A 23,522-nucleotide genomic window follows, 5' to 3' on the forward strand; every position below is an offset into this window, starting at 1 on the left:
GGTACAATACTGTATTATGTTTTTCCCACCGGATAAAAGATATTGGGTGTTTGCCTAAGGTTTTAAAGCTTTCTCTTTGAAAGCAGTCAGAACCCTCCTCCCCATTTTCACTTAATAGCAGTTTAGGGTGTCAGTGGTTCCTCCTTGTTATCTAAATCATGAGTGGCCAGAAGTGACTGGCGTATAGCATTTGGCTGCTCCCTTCCCAGTGAGTGGTCTTTTACTGTGACAAGCCAACTTTTTGTTCTTTAACAAGCACTGTTTTTAATGAGATGAAAAGACTGGATGCAATTTAAAAAAAATACTTCCATTGCTGTGGCTCCTGTTTATTTTAAAAGAATGCTTTAGGAAGTTTATTTTCTTCCTGTTGGGAAAAAAGAAATTAAGATGACATAAAACTTTCTGAGTCCTTTTTGGTTATTTTGATTGCCCCTCAATTAGCAGATATTGCTTTTATGATATCAAGGAACATTAAAAGAATGGGAAAGGGAAGATTACTTTCCAAAGTTTTTCTCTTAATTTTTGACTAACTGAAAGTTAAACCTGGACATTGCTACAACTATTTGACCATCACCTAGAGGGAACTAAAGAACTTTCCCTTCCCTGTTAACAACTAAGATCAAACTAAATTTTTGAATTGAACTCCCCTTAGTTTTTTGGTATAAAACAAAAACTGATAACCTTACAATCTATTCCATCCCTCTGTTTTAGTTGGAGGCTGTTTAATATCAAGTATGTTTGATGAATTGGCATAGAACAATTAATTGTATTTAACTTACTACCATTCTTGTTAACTATTAGGACACACAACTCCCAATAGCAGTTGTTACCATTTCTTGAAGGTCTGCTTTGTGAAAAGCTACTATAATAAGCTGTGTGTAAAATCTCCAGTCCTCACAATATCCGTCTAAGGAGATCTTTACTCTTATTTTACAGTTGAAGGAGCTGAAGTGCAGACAGGCTTAGTTGCCCAAGGAGTTGATAAGCAATAGGCCCCAAATTGGGTTCAGGCCATTTGACTCTTTTCACTGAACAATTGAAAATTTACTTAAAACTGTTGGTTTAAAAATTATTGGAATAAATTGACATGCAAGTGTGGTTGGTACAAATAAGGGGCAGTGAGAAGTCTAAGTTATAATAGTCCAGGCAAAGAAATATAGGGAACTTTTTAAAAATAACAGAAGACTGGAATAGTTTATCACTTTAATCTTAGCACTATTTTTTCAAATCACATCTCTGAGGAGATCTGAATGTTTAACACTTTAGTTCACTCATTTACCAGCTCCTTACTTCAGTTATGATTACCTGTACCAATTAGTAGCTTTCCCAGGATATAATCTGATGTTTATTTGGTAGACTTCAAGTATGTGTGAATATTACAGGTTTTGTGTATATTGACCACTCCTATCTAATCCTAGTAGGAAAATAACTTGTCCTGATTCAGATTTAAACATAATATTTTTAAATGGGTTCAGCTTATACTAGGGTAGCACAGAGAAAATTATCTCATCCACACCCCCTTAGATCAGTTTTTGTTGATTTCTGGCCTGCCATCTGAGTCCTTAATGTTATGTGGGTGTTTAAGTATTTAACCCTGGGCATTGTACATTTCAGGAAGCATAAGCTGTTTTACTTTTTATGTTATATAAGGTTACTTTGGATGGTTTACCCATAATAATCACTTAGGAATTGGCAATGGTCTCTATATTAACTTCTAGTTACTAATAAAAGCTGATTAGTTGCAGAGTTGTTCAAATCTAATGTTCATTGTGTCCCTGGCAGCAAGAGGAAAGTCTGCTAAGTATTGTCATGTTAACATAAAGTTTTCCTTGCTTTAGCATTTTCTGAACATCTTTAGAACATTTTACAAGACATTTTGTGTTCTTTAACATTGTGTGAACAGCTTTAGAACATTTTAGAGCACATTTTGTGGTCTTGGGCCTGTTGCTATATATAGTGAAAAACTTAGAATACTTAGCATTCAGAGAAAACAAGATCTGTCCATGAAATAGATAGTTCCTAAGAGAACATTGATCCACCTAAGAGCGAAGGGTTTATATAAGAGCAGGTAATTGTTTTAGTCTCCTAATCTCCTATGTGCTTTAATCTCCAGGCACTGTGCTCGGCATTAGTGAAAAAAGTGAAGTCGCTCAGTCGTGTCCGACTCTTTGCGACCACATGGACGATAGCCTACCAGGCTCCTCCATCTATGGGATTTTCCAGGCAAGAGTATTGGAGTGGATTGCCATTAGGAAGAAACAAAAGCATGCACAGTCCTTGCTTCTGTGGCACTTAATGTCCAGTGAAGGAGACAGACATAAGTCACATAGTCACTCTAATACATAGTCTAATAAATTGAAAAAAGTGTCCTAATGTTAAGGAACATGATTCTGCTTGAGAAAGGCTCCTTGCGCGGGTATGGTGTTAGAGGAGCCTTACCTGATACAAACAACTCCTGAATTTATTTGCATACAATTCAAAGGATGGGTAGTTGTTATGTGGAGAATGGTAGGTGGTTAAGGAAGAAAATATTCTAGAGTGAACTGCATGTGCAAAGTCCCTGTGGCGTTCAAGGGCACATTCATTGCCGCTATGGAGCATTCAAGACAGCCAATATGTGTTTGTGGTGTAAAAGGAACTAAGAGGAGGTAGGTGGGATGCCATCATTTTTTCCTTCATTCTCTCTCTTATGTGCCACCAAAAGTTATATTTAACTTTTGTTAAGTGATTTATTTGTAACAGATGTGTTTATAAGGATTTGATATTGAATAATATCAAGTTCCTACGAGGTAGGTCCTATTATTGCCACTTCACACATGAGGAAAGTGAAGCACAGAAGTTACTGGTTCAAAGTTAATTAGTGATATTTTATTATATTCTTTTTCCTATCCTATATTCAAGACCTTCTGCAGGCTGGAAAAGACCTTCCTGTCCATTGTGACTCCTTGATGTAGCCCTGAGAACTTCTGAAATTTCTGGACAATTTGGCTGCAGTGGACATTCAGCAGAGACTCTGTGGGCCCCACGCTCTCATCCACTAGGCGGAGCTTGAGTGTGGATCACTGGAGAGAACCACAGGGCATCATTGCAGCTGTGCTATTTGTGAATGTTATTTTACTCATATCTGATACTGAATATTGGACATAAATATTTTGAGCTGACCCACCTTTGAGAGTCAAGAGGTTGTTGCTGGCAGACATTCCCACCTTTTTTTTTTTTTCTTCATTGCATTTTTCTCTGATGGTAGTTGAAAAAAATTTTGTGTATTTATTTGGCCATTTAATAAATTTAGGTTTGCCAGTGTATCCTTTCAACTAGAATTCTTCATGTTGATTTCACACTGAATCTTTCTTCCTTTCTTTTCAGAGCTCTGGTTGGAGTTGGAAGGTGAAAGAAAATGAATTCTTTTTCCGATATACCTGCCAAGAACTTAACCCTTGCGGTCAATATGACCAAGACTTTGTCCTCACCAGTTACACATGGATTTAATTCCACTAATGACCCACCTTCAATGTCAATAACAAGGCTTTTTCCAGCCTTACTAGAATGCTTTGGCATAGTCCTTTGTGGCTACATAGCAGGAAGGGCCAATGTTATAACATCAACACAGGCAAAAGGACTGGGAAATTTTGTGTCCAGATTTGCACTTCCAGCTTTACTATTCAAAAACATGGTTGTACTTAATTTTTCGAATGTGGATTGGTCTTTTCTGTATAGTATCTTAATTGCCAAAGCTTCCGTATTTTTCGTTGTATGTGTATTAACGTTATTGGTTGCCAGTCCCGATAGTCGATTTAGCAAAGCTGGACTATTTCCTATTTTTGCTACACAAAGTAATGACTTTGCATTGGGATATCCTATAGGTAAGTTATTTTTTATTTTTTAAGTCTTAAAAAATTTCAGGTGTTTTAGGAGGTAATAAAATGTAAGCCTTTAACTTGAATCTTTTAACTATGTGTTAGTGATTTATACCTCATTCTTGAATCTAAGAAATCTTTCATGTTTTTTCTTAAATATGTCTTAAGTTAGTCGGATTATATATTTTTTCAGAGTTTGAGGCACCTTCAAGCATCTGCTTAAAATAAATGGTCGTGTCCAAATAAATTGAGTCCTCTTTCTAATAGTATTCTTTTTCTTCTCCACAGTCACATATGAAAGATGTTTCATTGCCAGAAGAGATCAGATTCTGATTTAAATTATGTAAAAAGCAGAGGCATACACCTGTTTAAGAACAGTCATTATTAAGTGTTAGCAGTGGAAATTTATGAGGGACTTTTTCCCTTCCTTATTTTTCTTACCATTTAGAGTGTATGTTATTTTACATTAATGCCTGTTATTGAATTTGTTATTCAAAATATCAGTGTACTTTTGTTGAAGTTAATTTCTTGTTTAAGAACAAAATGATGGGGTTTTTTGTGTTTTTTTTTTAACGTTTCCAATTTTTCCTTCTTTAAATTTCCAACTCTTTAAATAGCCTAATTTTATGTTTCCATGTGTATGTTTCCTAATGAAATAGTAAACACACCAACTGAGGATGTTTAAATATCTTAGAAACATATTCTGTTTTCCAAACTGCCACCAAGAAAATGCATAGTTAATAACTAGTCTTTAATATTCTTTATGTTAAAAGTTTATGTTGTGCTTTGATCATTTATCATAATGCAGGGATCTGAATATTATGGATATAGTCATTCATTTTTTCCTTCATTCATTGATAGGAGCCTGTTAGTACCAATGACTATGCTAGCTGCTGGGAATACCCTTGTGAACAAAGTTCTTGTACATATTGAATTTACATTTCAATGGGAAAATAAAAATAATATCATGTAATTAGAAGGGCCATAAAAATAAAGTAGTGTTATTTTCTAAGGAGGTGCTATTTGAGGTTGGAGGTAGGGTCAGTGAAGGCCTCTCTGGTGATCTATCTTCTGGGCAGAAACTAAATGAAACTTAATGAAATGAATGATTGAAATCTGCCATTAACTTTCAAATTTCTTACCTTTTAACTATCCCCCCTCCAGAAAAGTTATTTCACCTCTGGCACTGAAAGGATTCTGGAGGACTATCATTCTCCTCCATCTCACACTCACCAGAAATAGAGATTTACCTAAGAAATTAAATCACTCTGAGTAAAGCCGGAGATTATGAAAGAGAAAAAACTAGGCTGTTAGATAACTGAGCTATAAACAGTCAGAAACGAGATAGATGTTCCTTGAAGGTTAATGAATTTTAAAATTAAGGCTGAACCAAGCATTTAAATAAAGACTATGGAAATAAAAGAGCAAGAAGTTAATGTGTTGTCCATCTCTTCAGGAGCATTAATAATGTATGTTTGTCAAGGTATTTATGGTATAAGGAAAGACTTTAGAAATGGCTAAGTATCATAGTGTTAAATAATAAATAGTGTTATATCTTAATTTAGACATGAACCATAAGTTTCATGCCATCATAGAGTAGTAAGCCCATAATTAAATAGAAGTAATATTTGTAACTTTCTGAGAGTACTTATATACTTATCTCATTTGAGGTAGGGCAGATGTTATTATCCTCATTTTCAAATAAGGAGGCAGACTTACAGAGATTTAATTGTCTTACCCCAGGTCACACAGGTGACTAGATTTAAATCCTGGGTGTTCTTTTATGCCACACAGTTACATAACATGCCCATCGAATCACTAGAAGGCCCAACTAGCCCTTGTAATATATTATTTTCAGATAGAATCAAAGTTTTTCTTTATCTTTACATTATTCAAAATAATTCATAAAATGAGTAGCAATAGCAAAAGACCTATTAGATGAGTTTATTTATTTTCATATTAAGGCAGAATCTCCAAATAAAAAACATAGTCAACCATTTTCATTGCTGCTTCTCTCATGTCCCATACTAAATCAGTGAATCCAGAAATAATCATGTTTCCATCAGTGTGCTAGCCCAATTTCCCTGATGATTATACTTGCATATTTTGAGTTGTAATTTTTGTTTTTATTTTGTTGTTGTTGTTTTTAAATCACAATATAAGCACTCTTATAACATTAGGTTGTAGACAATAACTTTACTAGAAATCAATAGTATAGACAGTAAGTGTTTTCTCATATATCTGCAGATTGGAAGATGTGGTACAGAACTGTAGGGCCATGTATTTGCTCTGATGAGATTATTTATTATCTCTGATCATGCCCATCTGCCTTGTGGCCATGCTTAGGGTGAACAGAGAAGACTGTCTCTAAAGAGAAGACCATTCTTTTGTTTGTTACGTGACCGCTCCCAAGAATTCCCACTCTCTTGTTCACAGATAAGCATCACAGCTTAAAGGAAATGTCCTTTTTAAGACTGCATTTGATCTGCAACATTGGTCCAATTTACAGGTTACTCAGAAGAAGAGGGATAAGTTAATGATTAAAGACAAAGGAGAGTCATGTTTCCTTTTTCTCTATACTATGACAATTATAAAGGTCTATAAAACTGCATCAGAATGAGTTATCTGTACTTAAGTGACAGAATACTACATTGCATTATTGCAGACTAAAAAAGGAAGCTTGCTATTTTAAGAAAAAATTCTTTTCAAAGGTACTTTAAGAAATCTGAGAAGAAACCAGGAATCTACTGAGGTGAAATGTTGATCTGAGCAAATCAGAATGGTTCCCTGCCTCTGTCATTAAAAGATACTAATGGGGCATAGTTAAGTCCTATAATTTATTCTTCAAACAATGCTGATAGCATAAGCACCCCGACTAATCATAATTATGCTCTAGTGCTTGAGCTGTAAACAGAAAGGAAATGAAGCATTTAACTATAAGCCATTAAATAATAGAATGATCTTGTCTGGGTCTTTGTGTTATTTGCTAGGGACTGAAACCCTGCAGGAATCAAAATGGGAGGCACAGTGGGTGGCTAATTTTGTCTCTTAGTTCTTCAAGGCTATATAATAATTCCTCATAGTGGGATTCTCCCCTCCCCCAAGAGCCTTATTTTTAAGTATTAATTAGCACTTAATAGTTGATATAATGATTATAAATCTAATTTGTTAATGTGGGTCACTGAATTTCATTTTTTTCAGATTTGAAAAACTGTATTCAGATTGGTAATGAATAGAGCTGCCTATTTATAGATGAAGATGAAATGTTAAGTCATTATGCAAAGGAGTGGCGAAATGGACTGAAATTCCCATATTGAACCCTATTTTAGTAATTTAACAGGGATTTATTCCCAGTTTTTGCTTTCCCACTAGACTGTATTTCTTTTGCCTTCATATACCTGTTCAACTGACTTAAAATATCCCAGTAGTAACCTGCTTTATAAATATTCAGAGTATGAAAAAAGAAAACCATTGGATATAAAAAGAAATGGGTTCATGGATAACAATTAGGTATAAATTGCTATGTTACAAAATACATTTATAGTCTGTCTGAAACCTTTGACATTCACTGATATGTTAATTCCATTCAGCAAGTTGTTTCAGATTTGCTTAGTGCTCTGCTGGGACTGGGGTTTATAAAATGATGCCTTCAAGGAACTCAGAATTTGTTGAGGTGGCACTGATATGAAACAAGTTACCAGAGCCATCCAGGGAAGGGGATATCCATGATGTAGACTGAAGCCTTGGTGGAAGAAGTGGTACCTGAGACAGGCCTTAAATAGTAGGCAAGATTTGGGTAAGAAAGAAGAGACTTCAAGACGTTGGGGGATAATGATCAGCATATAGAACTAGTAATTATGAACCTGGTGTTTACACAGTGTAACAATGATATAAGTTGGCTGATGGAGGATCTGCACTAAGGTATAGTGAAAGATGAGCTGGATAAATAAGGAACCAACTGTGGCAACTAGACAATGAATGTCAAAAGAAAGATTTTATATAGGGTCTTATGGGTGGGGAGAGCTGTGGGGAAATCTTAATTTTTGAAATTTAAGATTTAGGTTACATTGTCAATAGTGAATAAAATGGAAGAAGGGGATGATCAAGAAAAACCAGAGGAATATAGGTTGGTAAACAGTAGGTAAACCAGTTTTGAGATTTTCTTTTTTGATGTGGATCATTTTTAAAGTCTTTGTTCAATTTGTTACAGTATTGCTTCAGCTTTATGTTTTGTTTTTTAGCCACGAGGCATATGGGATCTTAGCTCCCTGACCAGGAGTTGAACCCACACTTCCTGCATTGGAAGGTGAAGTCTTAACCACTGGACTTCCATGGAAGTCCAGTTTTGAGATTTTTAACAAGTGGGAGTAGTCGGAATCAAGATTCCATGTAGGAATCAAATACAAAAGATCATGCAAAAGAAGAAAGTATTTGGTGATTGGCTGCTGCTGCTGCTAAGTCAGTTCAGTAGTGTCCGACTCTGTGTGACCCCATAGACGGCAGCCCACAAGCCTACCCCGTCCTTGGGATTCTCCAGGCAAGAACACTGGAGTGGGTTGCCATTTCCTTCTCCATTGCATGAAAGTGAAAAGTGAAAGTGAAGTCGCTCAGTCACGTCCGACTCTTAGTGACCCCATGGACTGCAGCCTACCAGGCTCCTCCGTCCATGGGATTTTCCAGGCAAGAGTACTGGAGTGGGTTGCCATTTCCTTGTCCAGGTGATTGGCTAGACTTAGATAGTAGACTGTTGCTCATATTTGCTTTGAACTTTTAAAACAACCTGAAGTCCATCATATGATGGTGATTAAGTGCTACTGTACCAGGAAAGTACATTTCTGGTTTGAAAAAAAAAAAAAAGGCATTAACTTAAGGAACCTTGTGTGCTTTTACATTCTCAAAGGAAAAACCTTATGAATTTTATTTTGGCTACTTGGGAAATTATTAAGCTCAGATTGAAAACACAAGCCTTTTCTAAAATATACTCTATTTTAAAAATGAGGGGGAGGTGGAAAGGTTTCCCTTTGAGTTAGACTATCTAATCAAAACTATAGCTAACTAGAAATAGTTATCAAAAGTACTGCTTTTATTTTTTTTAAACTTAAAAGGTGAAACTTTAGAAACATGAAAGAAAGCCACTGAGTTATAGATCTAGTATATCTAATTTGGAAATCAGAGGAAAGAATTTGTGAAATTTCAGGTAATCAAATGTGTTTTGTTTAACCACTGCATTTCAGAGATATTAGAGACCTCTGTATGTGCTTTGCTGAAAAAAGGGGAATTGAATCTTATAAAAAGTAGGTTTTAGCTAACGAGAACAGGATCTTCTAAAGGTTATATAATTCAGTTACATAACCAATGGGACATGTACTTGACATTAACTGAACTTACGTATCCTGAGTAAGTAAACAAATATATTTTCCTACCTGTGTCACTTTATCTTAATGTAAATTGAGAAGCCTAATCTTTTACATTTTTTCACATGATTGCCTTTCTTAGGAAGCAAGTGATTGTGAGTGATTGTGGCTGTTCTCTTTTTTATCTCTCAACTTGAAAATCATTTATGAATCAACCTTTTTATATATTAGTTTGAATAATTTCAGAACTCATTGCCAAAAATGTGCCTAGAGATCAGTTTGCTAGCTGCAAGGCTTTAAGTTGTGCTGATCAAGCCAAGACCAGGCCACCAACCCTCACATGAGTCAAGGAGACTCATCTTACACAGTGGTTAGACTCTAAAGTCATCATGTACAATTGAACCCCTGAAAAATCCCTCAAATAACCCACAAAATACAGCACGCATATTCCATGTATATTGTACCATTTTTCTTAAGTCTAAAAGCCAGATTCTTTCTCAAGCGTTGTTCTTCAGTGAATAAGTAATTAGTTTGTACTTGGGGACATGCTTTATGAAAAAGAAAATTGAAGCTTTTGTTTTCCTAAGAAAGCATAGTTGAATTTGCATTAGTTAAATGTACATTGACATGACTTTACTGTATCCCCCCTCAAAACATTTCTTGGGTCCACTTTACCATCTCTGATTCTTCAGCACCTTCACTGGTCTTCCTTCCTGAAGGTGTTCATTCCTCTCCAGGGTAAGCTGTCCATTTCCTCATCACCTTCATACCACGTGAGCAGGGGTAGGCAGGACTGGCATCCTCACAGCCACTGTGTATACACTATTCTCTGCTCTTCCATACAAACTGCTTCTTTGAGGTTCCTGCTGCCTGCTAGACCACTCATCCTCATTGTTGTCACCTGCTGACCTCATTCTCGTCACTCCGCATTCACTGAAGACTAATATCTGGCTCTCTGTCATCATCTCTAGTCCCAAGTTTTGCCATTATCTTGTTTAACATTAGTATCCATGTGAACTACCCACCAAGTTCTCTGCTCTCTCAGTTCCTTGACCTCCTCACCTTCAGTGATGTTTTCCTCTACTCTATTTTAGCCGCCAACTCCTGTAGCCACATCCTGGACCTAGCCATTGGGAAACACTAAATTCAGTAGCTCACTATCCGACAGCTGTGATCTCCTAAATTTCCAACTACTCCTACTTGGACTTCACAGGAACCTCCAGTCTCTGACCCCTCTGCTCTTTACCTGTTAGCTATGTCCTGTCTTCACTACTTTTCCTAAATAGCTTGGACTCCATCACATCAGTCCTCATTTTACAGTCCGTTGTCTCTTCCCCTCTCCTCCATTTCTCCACTTCTCTCCTCTGTCCTCTGATTTATGCCTCATCACTTCATTGAAACTTCCCTCTCAAGAGAACCAACAACCACCTTGGTGCTGTGACTACTTAAACATTTGGTTAGTAGATTTTAACTTTAAATTGTTTTAAGAACTGTACAAGTCTGCCCCTTTCTTGAGACTAGTCTTAGCCTCTACATAGTAAAAATTAGTGAGTTTAACTAAAAGTTTTTAAAGTTGATTATCACTTTATAAGCTATGTCATTTAATATAGTGTGTTTTTCTTCCTTTTCAGCTTTACTAAAATATATTTTTCCAAAACTAAGCTAATGAAGTCATTCTACACCGTTTAGGTTAATGTATAATGTTATAATTAAGCAAGGAACATATTATATACATAATTTATTAATATACTTCTTTGGTAATCATTTTTAAATCAATCTTAATTTGTATTTTGCAGTTGAAGCTTTATATCAAACAACATACCCAGAATATCTCCAGTACATTTACTTAGTGGCACCAATATCTCTGATGATGTTAAACCCTATAGGATTTATCTTCTGTGAAATTCAGAAATGGAAAGACACTCAGAATGCTTCTCAAAACAAAGTGAAAATTTTGGGACTTGGACTTTTGCGTGTGTTACAGAACCCAATAGTATTTATGGTCTTCATTGGCATTGCCTTCAATTTTATTCTTGATCAAAAGGTGCCTGAATATATGGAAAATTTTCTTGATGGACTTGCAAATTCTTTTTCTGGATCAGCTCTATTTTATCTTGGTCTTACAATGGTAGGAAAAATAAAGAAACTAAAGAAGTCAGCATTTGTTGTACTAATTCTTCTCATCACAGCTAAACTGTAAGTTTCACTTATTTACTTGGGGATTATACTTTGTGAAAGCCTTACTTTATTTAGCCAATTTGTTGGGATTTTCTCCTTTAAATAGTTCAATGGTAGTAATCCCTCCTAATTGAATGGTTTTAAAGGAAAATGTGATATTGGTGATTGTGGAAAGTCATTTCTGTGCAGGTTGTTTTTTCCATTTTACTGTTAAAGGATAAAGGCTATGGTTTTCCTTCAGCTTTTATGTAATTTTACCTAATACCTTCCAAGGTCCTAGTTTGATCATAGTTTTAAGGGAATTTTGCAGGATTTCTAGATCTATTAAATTTTGCAGGAGTATTCTAAATCTATTAAAATCCTATTGGCTATGAAGGTGAAGCCACTCAGTCATATCTGACTCTTTGTGACCCCATGGACTGTAGCCTACCAGGTTCCTCCGTCCAGGCAAGAATACTAGAGTGGGTTGCCATTTTCTTCTCCAGTTCAGTTCAGTTGCTCAGTCGTGTCTGACTCTGCGACCCCATGAATCGCAGCATGCCAGGCCTCCCTGTCCATCACCAACTCCCGGAGTCTACCCAAACCCATGTCCATCGAGTCGGTGATGCCATCCAGCCATCTCATTCTCTGTCGTCCCCTTCTCCTCCTGCCCCTGATCCTTCCCCAGAGCAGACAATAAAAAGACCAAGTAGCTGAACACAGGGATCTGAACATGGGGATTTGGCTATGAGGAAAGCAATAATTCTGAACATACAACTTTATTTCATGAATTTAGGGGAAATATTCTAAAATTCTGAAGGTGATTACATTTTCTAAATATAGATAAGTCAGTAGTATTGATTATTATTAACCATCTGATCCTAACCTGAAAATGAAAAGTTATTAGCTCCTTAGTTAATAGTTCTTCAGCCTCTTTAGCCATGGAGTTATACTTCCTGGTGTAGGTGACATAATTTTACCATGAGATGATCCCAAGGCACTTGGGGCATATTTAACTATTGAATTTAGCTCCTCTGTAGACAATTAAATTCATGAGAACTGTGCAATATGAAATAGTATCTGTATTTTCAAAATAATAAAAATGAATATAAATTCTGAAGATTATTTATAGTACTGTTATGCTCTTGGAAATAAAGTAATATTTAGCTTTGCCACAATAGTAAATACGGTTCTGACAATGACAGTGATTACCAACCATTACTTATAAATATTTAAATATTCTAATTAAAAATTTTTTTTCTGGTTCTATGATTCCTATTAAATAATTTCTTCTTTTAATTATAAAAATACATAAAAGTGGTTCTTGACTCCATCCGAGAGCATCTCTGTAGGTGCTGCTGTGACAATATTAACCTTGGTTTTGTTCTTTTTAAAGGAAAGCTCCTTTAATTCACTACTTTTGATATGCTCTTTCTATGGAATCCTGAAGGATTTGTTTCATAATTGACTCTTCACCAGATTTGAATTTAACTAGCTTCTTCTCTACCTCAGTTATTACAAGTCCCTTTGCTAAATCTCTTTTCTTTACAAAGATGAAAAACTAATTGTAAGATACCTATTTCTCTACTGTCTTTTAGAATCTGCTTAGTAGCATTGTTATTACCTGAACCATTTAAAACCCTGATTATAATAAGAGTCAGCTGTTTTTTTTCCCCAAAAAATGTTTAGTAATTTTCTTTTAAACAAGTTTACTCAGATTGTCTTTTTTTTAATTTTTAACATTGCAGTGAATATGGAAAGCAAGTAACAGCAGTATAATTGCAACATTTTACAAATTTTTTGCAAGAAAATTATTCATAGAACACAAAAAAATCTGAGTTTCTTTTCCTCCTAATTCCTGATGTTTAAAGAATATTGTTTTACTTTAAGTAGCTCCAAGTTGAATATTTGATTCTTTCAATAAAATGATACCTTCTGGGCAGAAGAAGAATAACCTAATGCCAAATTCACTAGAGCAGTTTATTACTTGGGGACCAGCATGCTTTGATATCAAGCAAATGATGCATTTCTTGTTTCTTCAGCCTGGTGCTGCCACTTCTGTGCAGAGAAATGGTGGAACTCTTGGACAAGGACGACAATGTAGTAAATCACACAAGTTTATCAAATTACGCGTTTTTGTATGGTGTCTTTCCTGTAGCACCAGGAGTGGCTATCTTTGCAACACAGTTCAACATGGAAGTAGAGATTGTATGTATATATTTCTTGCTAAGTTTGATTGTTTTGTTAGTAGAAAATGAATTTTTGAAATACAGAAATCTACATTCTTTTATGAGAATTTGATATCTGGAAACTGCCTCATTGTAAATAAAGAGGCATCATGTGACAATAGAGTTATTTAATCTGGGATCTTTAATCAGCCATGAATTTTTTTCATTCGTCTTTTTAGTTTCAAGTATTTTAATGCTGTAATTATAGTTAAGCCTGAAGGTTATTTATAGAAGGGTAATTTTTGAAATTTGAGGGAGAAAAATCTGTTTTATTCATTGATAATCCAGCCACCAGATGCAAAACACCACATAATCAACTGCAATAAATAGTTAAATTGGTTAACACCAACTAGTGTCCAAGCATACTGGATATGTTATCTACAGCATTAGAGAAGATGTTTTTGAAAACAACATGAAGGAACTAAATTGTTTACTGAAGTTCCATTAGTTCCATTATTTAATCAGTAGAATGTTTGCATGGTAATTTTTCTCTTTTTGAAATTGCTTTTTTTGCCCTATAGTTTATCAAACAGTATGGAAAGAAACTGGTCATCAGTTTAAGTAGATCGTTAATATGATTTACTTTCAAGAACCTAGAAGATAACCATCAGCTGTGAGATTTCTAGCATTTGTTATATGCAGATATAAATTGAGCATGAATTAAAAGAGGAGCCAAACAAAAACACAATCGAAAAAAAAAATAAAATAAAATAAAAGAGGAGCCAAAGAAACTTAACTGTGTTTCTTTAAGAACGCTCAGAAAAGGGGAATATGCTCTTTGATAACATGTTGGATTCTATGATGTCTTTTTACTGACTCTTGCTTTTATTTTAGAATGCCTTAGTGTGCTGTGGCTAAAGTTTATGTGAATTGTTTGAGTCTGTGACTCTTCCTCAGTTTGATTTCATTTTGGCAGATAACCTCAGGGATGGTAATAAGCACGTTTGTGTCTGCACCGATCATGTATGTTTCTGCCTGGTTACTGACTTTTCCCACCATGGACCCTAAGCCATTGGCATATGCCATCCAAAATGTTAGTTTTGATATAAGTATTATCAGCCTGGTCTCCTTGGTAAGTATGATTCAGTATAAAAATGAATGAAAATCACAGACTGAATCTGAAAATAGCTTGGTAATAGAAAGTTAGGGAATAAAAACCTAATTTCTTGTACAATAGAGAAAACCAAAGCCTGCCTATAAAATGTAATATCAGCCTTCTGAGTTTTGCCTTTCCATTTGGGAAGTAGAATTGTATAACAGACAAGGCATGAGATTTAGTCAGACTTGGATTTGACTCCTGGTCCTGTCACAAACTGGGGCTTCCTGGGTGGCTCAGTGGTAAAGAACCCACCTGCCAATGCAGGAGACATAAGAGACACGGGTTCGATCCCTGGGTCGGGAAGATCCCCTGGAGGAGGGCATGGCAACCCACTCCAGTATTCCTGCCTGGAGAATCCCCATGGACAGAGGAGCCTGGTGGGCTACAGTCCATAGGGTCACAAAGAGTCGGAGACTATTGAAGCAATTTAGCATGCATGCATGCACCTATCACAAACTAGCTATATTTCTCTGTGGAGTAACCTTAACTGCTCTAAGGTTCAGTTTTCTCATCTATAAAATAGAGATAATAACTTCACTTATTTCCATGGTTTGTTTTAAGGATTACATGAGACAATATATATAAAAAGCATTCTGCAAATGGTGAATCACTATTGTAGAACTGTGTTTTTGTCAGGGACCTTTGGGATTAAGACCAAACACCCATTTAATGTTAATGAAACTTTTGAATATGTTAGCCCATATTAAATACTTGTACACTTGACAACTAGAGTATCTTGTAGATTGAGTGCCTATTGAATTCAAATAGTATTCTGGCTTTGAAAAAAAGACAATATTTGCTGTCAAAGGAGATAAGGATGAATATATACATTGGCAACAAATACATGTGTGATTAATATTATTTTTAAGAAATTTTGCTTCTGTTACATATTCTTAAAATCTATGCCCGTTGATAAGAGGGCAGTTTGGTGGAGGGGGGAGAGACAACATAACTTTTGATTGACAATGAGGTGAGAAGAAAGAAGGAAATCAAATAGCATATTTAGGTAACTATTATGTATCTTTCTAAATGTAAAGAATGCAGGAAAATTCATCTTAAGGAGGGTGACATGTATTGTTGGAAGTAAGATAGCCTGGAATTTAGATACCTCATGAGCCAATATGGTAGAATCAAAAAGGGAAAATTTATGGTAGTGCATTATAATGCATCTCCCACTAATCTCTTTTTCTGAATAGTTGGCTGTGAACCTATGTCCTACCCTAGCCACCAAAGGTAGGGAAAGTTGGAACATGGCCCTGGTCAAGGCATTAGTTCTTGAAAACTGTCATTTTGGGAGTTAATTTACCATAGGTTCTCCCCATGCTTTTTATTTTACTTTGGATATTAGTTTACCTTAATACCCTTTTGGGAACTAAGGTTAAAATAAATAAAATATTGCAGTTCCTTTTTGAGCCAGGATAAAAGTCTAATAAGTAATTACAAATTAAAAATAAAAATTAGTAATTAATAAGTAGTTATAAAGATTAAGAAACCTGAATAACTTTTGAAACTCTGTCTTTAAGATCTGGTCTTTGGCTATTCTTCTTTTGAGCAAGAAATATAAACAGCTTCCTCATATGCTTACAACTAATTTACTCATCGCTCAGGTTAGTAAACCTACAGATAATTAAAGCTATGTTTTTCTCATTGATTATATGCGAAGAGCTGATTGATTGGAAAAGACCCTGATGCTGGGAAAGATTGAGGGCAGGAGGAGAAGGGGACGACAGAGGATGAGATGGTTGGATGGCATCATCGACTTGATGGACATGGGTTTGGGTGGGCTCTGGGAGTTGGTGATGGACAGGGAGGCCTGGTGTGCTGCGCTCTATGGGGTCGCAAAGAGTCGGACACGACTGAACGACTGAACTGAACTGAACTGAACTGATACTGCTATAGAGGAGAAAATTTCTTCTTTGGGTTTTTCCAGTTATAAAATCAAAGTCTTTTTTACCAAATGCAATCAGTTGTTGCAATTTGATTATAATTAATTTATTCCTAAGTTATTAAATATTGCATTGGATCTTGCACTATATAAAGTTGAGGTTAACACAGTTGACCCTCCATATCCATAGGTTCCACATGCTCAGATTCAACCAACCACAGATTGAAAATATTCAGAAGAAAAATTTCCAGAAAGTTCCAAAAAAGCAAAACTTGAATTTACCATATGCCAACAACTATTTACATAGCATTAACATTGTATTTGGTATTATAAGTATCTGTAGATTACTTAAAGTGTACAGAAACTCATGGAACTCAAACAGGGGCTATGTAACAACCTAGAGAGGTGGGATGCGGAGGAAGTGGGAGGGAGGTTCAGGAGGGAGAGGACATATGTATACCTATGGCTGATTCATGTTGATATTTGGCAGAAAACAACAAAATTCTGTAAAGCAATTATCCTTCAATTAAAAAAATTTTTTTTAAAGTATACAGGAAGATGTACATAGGTTGTATGCAAATACTATAGAATTTTGTATAAGGAACTTGAGTATCCTTGGATTTTGGTATCATCTGTCAAGGGATAAGGAGGGGTCCTAGAACCAATCCTCCATGGATACTAAAAGACAACTATAATGTAATGATATTTGGTGATAACTTTGCATTTTTTAATAGAGGTAATTGAATTATTAAAAATTTAACTTTCTTATTACTTTTCTAGCTAAATCTTTGCATGTCTCAAATTATACTGGAGAGAAGTTTAGCATTTTCTCTGTAAACCTTTACTAAATATAAGCTTAGGATTTAGAATGTTGTCATTATCTGTTTCAATTAAATATGTACATTGTTAAAGGTGCTGTATAAAAAGGTTTTTAATCATAAAACTTACTGTTTTAGTATAACTAAAATGCAGTCATTACTCAGCAATAATTTTAAATGAATAATTATAGTTGCTGTGAATAAAACACATGAGTATGAGTCATGTGAGTATGACTAACTTTTTTTTATCGTTTTTTTTCTTCAGTCTATCGTCTGTGCTGGAATGATGATATGGAATTTTGTTAAAGAAAAAAATTTTGTTGGACAAATTCTGGTGTTTGTCTTATTGTACAGCTCCCTCTATAGCACCTACCTGTGGACAGGTAAGTTGGATCATGAGGAGAAATTTAGGGTCCCCCTCCTCTCCATCACTTGCGGTTCCAGCTTCTAGTGATCTATTTTAAGTGTAGCAGTACAGGATTGGGGAATCTGCTCAGGCAGTTGTACTCACTACCTAGGCAGTCTGCAAAGCTGAGTTCTGCTTCCTAATCACTCCATTTCTACCTGGGCTCAGATGGTTTCCAGTCACATGTCCTTGTCCTCAGGGCCTTGGGTTCTCGGCCACAGTCAGCAGAGCTCCCCTTTGAGCCATCGAGGGTGCAAGCACTGAAAGCAGGTAGGGAGAGAAGGAAAGGGCAGAGGGGGATGAGGATGTGAGCTGTGTACCAGAGCGCGCTTAGAACCCAGCTGAACTGAATGAACAATAATTATCATTCTGCCCTAAGCAAATGACTTAACTTGCAGTTTCAGTTTCCTTATGTGTAAGCTTGGATTATCGCACCTTACAGGGTTATTTTGAGAACTAAATTAAATGTGATGTTTATGCCTGGTACGTGGTAGGCATTCAACAAATTTATCTGTATTACTAAGTAGAGGGAAGAACAGTAATATAAGAACAAGAAAAACAAGTGATTAAAAGGGCATGGAAATAGAAGAATAGTCAGTAAGAAAAAACTATTTTTCATTTCAACTGGCTCCAAAAAGGATATTTAGAATGTTTTAGCACACTGCTCATTTGAAGGAAAACATTAATTTGGGTGCACGCATTCTGGTATGTTTGTGAATCGGTCAGTCTGGCTGATTTGTAGTCATACCACAAATGCAAACCTGTAAAATGGCACATAAAAGGAAATTGTAGACTTGTTGTGCTAGTTATAGCCACTGTTAGGAGGCAGGTGTCGGGAAGTGGCTGGAGGGAATAGGCCTTTGATTTCATGCCTTCAGGATCAAAAGCAGGACCCATCTAAGTCAATAGCTTTTTGAAGTGAAGCAACAATGCGGTGAGGAATTATAAAATGAATTCAGTGCAAACAGGAGGTTTGTACTTTTTTAAAGGCAAGTACACCTTGCATGGTGTAAGAGTTTTCATGAGCTGTCCAGTTAAAAGAGCCTAGAGATTATTTCCAAATACAGAAGAAACAACTTGATCTCAAATACTTAGGTTTATTAAGGTTAAATTTATAATAAGAATAAGAGAGCAGTAAAGAGCTCAGTTTATCAGAAAGCCCCAAGTTTCTCTGAAATCCTCTTTAAGCATGAATACCAAAATCTCCAAAGAAGCTGCTCTGAATTTCCTGAACCCGATGAAGGTGCCCTTTAGCCTTGAGATTATTATAACAGAATTTTGGATCTAAAAGGTCATTTAAAATCATTTTGTTCAGCCATTTTCAGTTTTATTCATTTGCAAAGCATCCTCATGAATTTTGCCATCTCTGCATACCACTTGTCCTTTCTTTCCCCCTTAAAATTAACTTATTTTTTTAACATTACAAATTTAGCCTTATCTTAGTAAAATCCCAGGTTTTATGTGTGTGTTAAAACTTTTTCAAGTACGTGTTAAACATAACTAGTAAAAAAAAAAAAATGTTCATCCTTGTGCCAACTACAGTCTTCTTGCTTTTGGGAACACCAGTCTAGTGTAAATCTTTGATTTTGCAAATGAGGAAAATAAGGCCCAGAGAGTTTAACTGATTCAGGCAAGAGCTCTCATAGCTTCATCAGTGAGACATCCAGGCCTAGACTGAGCCTTTTTTTCATTTTTTATATTTTCACAAGGCAGGAATAAAATGATAAACATTAGAATTTTCATGAGTCCCCTCACTATTGTAACACAGTTGGCACTCCTTTGTGACTGGTTACTTGTTTCCCTGGCACCTTAAACCTGAAACAATAGAGGGTACAAATGCATTGGGAGAAGCACTGGTATGATCGTATCTCTTGAACTTGAGAACTGAGTGGGTCCCCTATACAGAAAAACAGTTCTCAAGGAGCTCAGTGTTGATTTGTATTGTTGCTAGCACAGTGTTACTTAATCTGTATAATCTTAAATCTAGGTGTGAATTCCTTGTTGTTCAGTTGCTAAGTCGTGTCCGACTCTTTGTTACCCCATGAACCCCAGCACTCCAGACTTCCCTGTCCTTCACTGTCTCCCAGAGTTTGCTCAAACTCATGTCCATTGAGTCAGTGATGCCATCCAACCATTTTATCCTCTGTCACGCCCTTCTCCTCCTGCCCTCAATCTTTCCCAGCATCAGGGTCTTTTCCAGTGAGTCAGCTCTTTGCATCAGCTGGTTGGACGTTATAGACAGCTAATATACAATTTTAAAGCCAAAGCAAATTCATTAGATTTAGACAAAAGTACAAGCTCAGTAAGTAATTAGCAACATTAATTGACATGACAAAGGATCTTATTTTGCTAATCTGAATCACAGCTTGAAATGTAAAATTGAACTCACTTCTCTGGTAGGGGTTTTTGGGGGGTTTTTTTTTGGCCTACCTTTCCTTTGATGTGTGGGTTTATGACCAGGTTATCTCACTGCTTTCCCTCTTCAGACTACCACAGAACGTTGATTTGAACTGTGTTGTGGTATCATTTGGCCTTCACTTGGCTCAAACCTCATATAAAACCAGATATAAACCCTGAAATAATGAGAGTGTGCTTTGGTTATAAGATGGTCACCCAGATGGTTACCACTGCAAATAAACCAAAAAGACCTAACATTTCTCATAGAAATTTCCAGATCCCTATGGGTCAACAGACTTGAGTTTTAGAAACACTGAACAGAGCTGAAGGACTTAACCTTCTGTCAGAAGACTGGGTTTCTAGTCTTGCTCTGCCCTCTGCTGGCTGTGTGGCTTGGGCAAACCGTTGTTTACACAGCTATAATATAAAGGCATTAATTTAAGACAGTGGTCCCTGCCAACCCTAAAGTTCTAAGCTTCTATAGCTGTGTAAAATTTATTAAATAAGATGTTACTTCTGTAAATAATTGGGTGTAAAGTATAAGGAAAGCTCATGAAATATTTGTTTTAAAACATCTGTCCAAATGTTTAAAACATTTGTTTCTGTATTAAGTTTATATTAAGGCCCATCATTTAGACTTGGTGAGTTTTCCAAAAACAAACCTTTGTGAGAATTGCCTATACTTTCTTAGAAACAGCAGAATGGGGGTGTTTTTATTTTTAGAATTGTTCTGTATCCAGTTAAAAAAATTTTTTTTTTTTTTTTCGCAAATATACTTCAATTCCAAACATATGAGTCAAAAGAACAAAATGATTTGGGCTTTTTGAAAAAATCCTCATGTATGAAACAAGAAGATTTTAGTAAAGAGGCAATATAGGCGGGAAAACAAAATGATTTTGAATTAAGAAAACTTGCTTCAAAATATTGGGAAAAGCATTTATTTAGAAGGAGTAAATTCTAGGGCAAGAACTACAGACTACTGTTGAAATAAGCTTCGTTAAAGTTCCATGAAGTCTGATCATCGAGAGTAATCACCTATCTTTTAATCTCTATTTCTTATTCTTAGGCCTTCTAGCAATTTCTTTGTTTCTTTTGAAAAAGAGAGAAAGGGTACAAATTCCTGTTGGAATCATCATAATATCTGGCTGGGGGTAAGTTGGTAGCTTTCTGTTTGCTTACCTGGTCCCACATACACAGTTACTATTCATTCTCTCTCTTTCTCTCTAAACTCTCATTATTGTAGGATTCCTGCTCTCCTTGTTGGTGTTCTTTTGATAACTGGAAAACATAATGGAGAAAGCATTGACTCAGCCTTCTTTTATGGAAAAGAGCAGGTGAGAAGAGTTTATTGACAGTTCTGTCCTTGAGAATGTCTCTTTTTAGCTGCTTAATGTGTTTTGCTATACTTACATTGAAATTAATTTTGAAAATTTATTCCAATATCACACTGGTGATCCTATGTCACTTTGTTAACTTACACCTCAAAATGTGATTAATATTTTGCATGTCTATAAAAAAGAAAATGAAATAAAAAAACAAAAATGATTTTACATACCTAAGTCTGTTTTGGGGCTTCACTGGTGGCTCAGATAGTAAAGAATCTCCCTGCAACGCAGGAGACTCAGGTTCTATCCGTGGGTCAGAAAGATCCCCTGGAGAAGGGAATGGCAACCCACTCCAGTATTCTTGCCTGGAGAATTCCATGGACATTGGAACCTGGTGGGCTACAGTCCATGGACTTACAAAGAATCAGACACAACTGAGCAACTAACACATATGTCTTTTTTTAGCTGAAGATTATAAGTATTAGCTGTAAGTACTTATCTTTAGTATTATCACCATAATAAGGTCTCTAGTTAAAGTACACTTGAGCTATGTATTACAGCAAACAAAAACTCTGATGTGAAGAAAAAGTCTGTAAGTGCTCAGACAGTAAAGAATCTCCCTGCAGTGCAGGAGACCCAGGTTTGATCCCTAGGTCAGGAAGATCCCCTGGAGAAGAGAATGGCTACCCACTCCAGTATTCTTGCTGGAAGACTTTCATGGACAGAGGAGCCTGGCAGGCTACAGTTCGTGGGATCATAAATAGTCGAACACAACTGAGCAACTATCACTTTCACTTACTTTAGATTGCTTGTAGAGTAAACCAACGACATGATACATAATGAAAAGAACATTTAAACATCTCATTTGATTAGAGACAAGCCCTAATTTCTCTGTAAGTACTTTACATTCCTTCCATATTCTTCCTCTTTTTTAAAAACCACTGTTATAGAGCATTTATAGCTATCGAGATAATGCGTTTTCCACCAAAAAAGTGCCCCTAAGTCATCTACTAAGATTATCAAGCTGGGATTGTGAGAAGTGGCCTAACATCTCTTGCAATGTTGACAGATGATCATCACGGCAGTTACCCTGTTCTGCAGCATTGTGATAGCTGGCATATCACTCATGTGTATGAACCGCACCTCCCAAGCGGGACGCTATGAAGGTTTCGATCAGTCTCAGGACCACAAAGCAGCAGAGCCAGGAAACACGGCTTTCGAGGACAGTCCTGCACCAGTGAATGAACCTGAATCTTTTACAAGTTCTGTCCCAGAAACAAGTATGATCCTTAAATATAGAGAAACTTTTATATGCCTATATAGCATGTACTCTAAATGTTTTGTTTAAGGGAACTTCCTTGAATTATCTTCAATATCACAGGTATTTGTAAAATGGGGAACTTGAATCATAGTCAATAATAGAAAGAGCTTACAAGTTCATTTATTAGATTCTTGTTTATAAATCTTTTATGAGGATAATCTTTTGTGAGAATAAGTCTAATCCTCAGACATATTTGGGCCTGAGAGTTTAGAGAAGAATTAACAACTGCGGGAAGGCTCTTTCTAGGAAACTAAACATCTATGTTTGTTAACAACAATGCATCAAGCAAGCACCATCAATAAAATGAACTAAAGAGGCTTAATTGAAGCAGGGTTAATGGTAAATGTTAGGAGTTGGCAAACTGCAGTCTGCCACCTGTTTATGTATGGCCCCAAACCTAAGAATAACTTTTATGTTTTTAAAGGGTTGAAGAAAAAATTTTAAAAGACAAACATTTTATGACACTTGAAAGATATATGAAATTTAAATTTGTGTCTATTACATGTTACTGAAACACAGACATGCTCATTTACTTCGGTATTGTCTGTGGATGCTTTCATGCTGCATTGGCAGAGTTGAGTCATTCAACAGATACCCAATGGACTGCAAAGCCTAAAATATTTATTTATAATGAACATATGTCCCTATGTGAAAATATGACCCTAACCGGTGACT

General features: G+C 35.9%; 1 protein-coding gene across 2 annotated transcripts in view; it reads left to right on the plus strand.

Moving 5' to 3' along the window:
• The window catches only part of GPR155 (G protein-coupled receptor 155), a 42,592-nt gene that overhangs the window by 887 nt on the left and 18,183 nt on the right, over window positions 1-23,522 (plus strand). For both annotated transcript variants that reach the window (XM_043894182.1, XM_043894183.1), the window contains exons 2-10: window positions 3,367-3,863; window positions 11,008-11,407; window positions 13,411-13,576; window positions 14,513-14,668; window positions 16,219-16,302; window positions 17,664-17,781; window positions 21,268-21,352; window positions 21,445-21,535; window positions 22,596-22,806. In XM_043894182.1, the coding sequence (XP_043750117.1) occupies window positions 3,398-3,863; window positions 11,008-11,407; window positions 13,411-13,576; window positions 14,513-14,668; window positions 16,219-16,302; window positions 17,664-17,781; window positions 21,268-21,352; window positions 21,445-21,535; window positions 22,596-22,806 (1,777 nt within the window). In that variant the 5' untranslated portion in view covers window positions 3,367-3,397. The remainder of the gene's footprint in view (window positions 1-3,366; window positions 3,864-11,007; window positions 11,408-13,410; window positions 13,577-14,512; window positions 14,669-16,218; window positions 16,303-17,663; window positions 17,782-21,267; window positions 21,353-21,444; window positions 21,536-22,595; window positions 22,807-23,522) is intronic.

This window comes from Cervus elaphus, chromosome 33 (assembly GCF_910594005.1).
Source record: "Cervus elaphus chromosome 33, mCerEla1.1, whole genome shotgun sequence".
In the NCBI taxonomy this organism is placed as follows: Eukaryota; Metazoa; Chordata; class Mammalia; order Artiodactyla; family Cervidae; genus Cervus; species Cervus elaphus.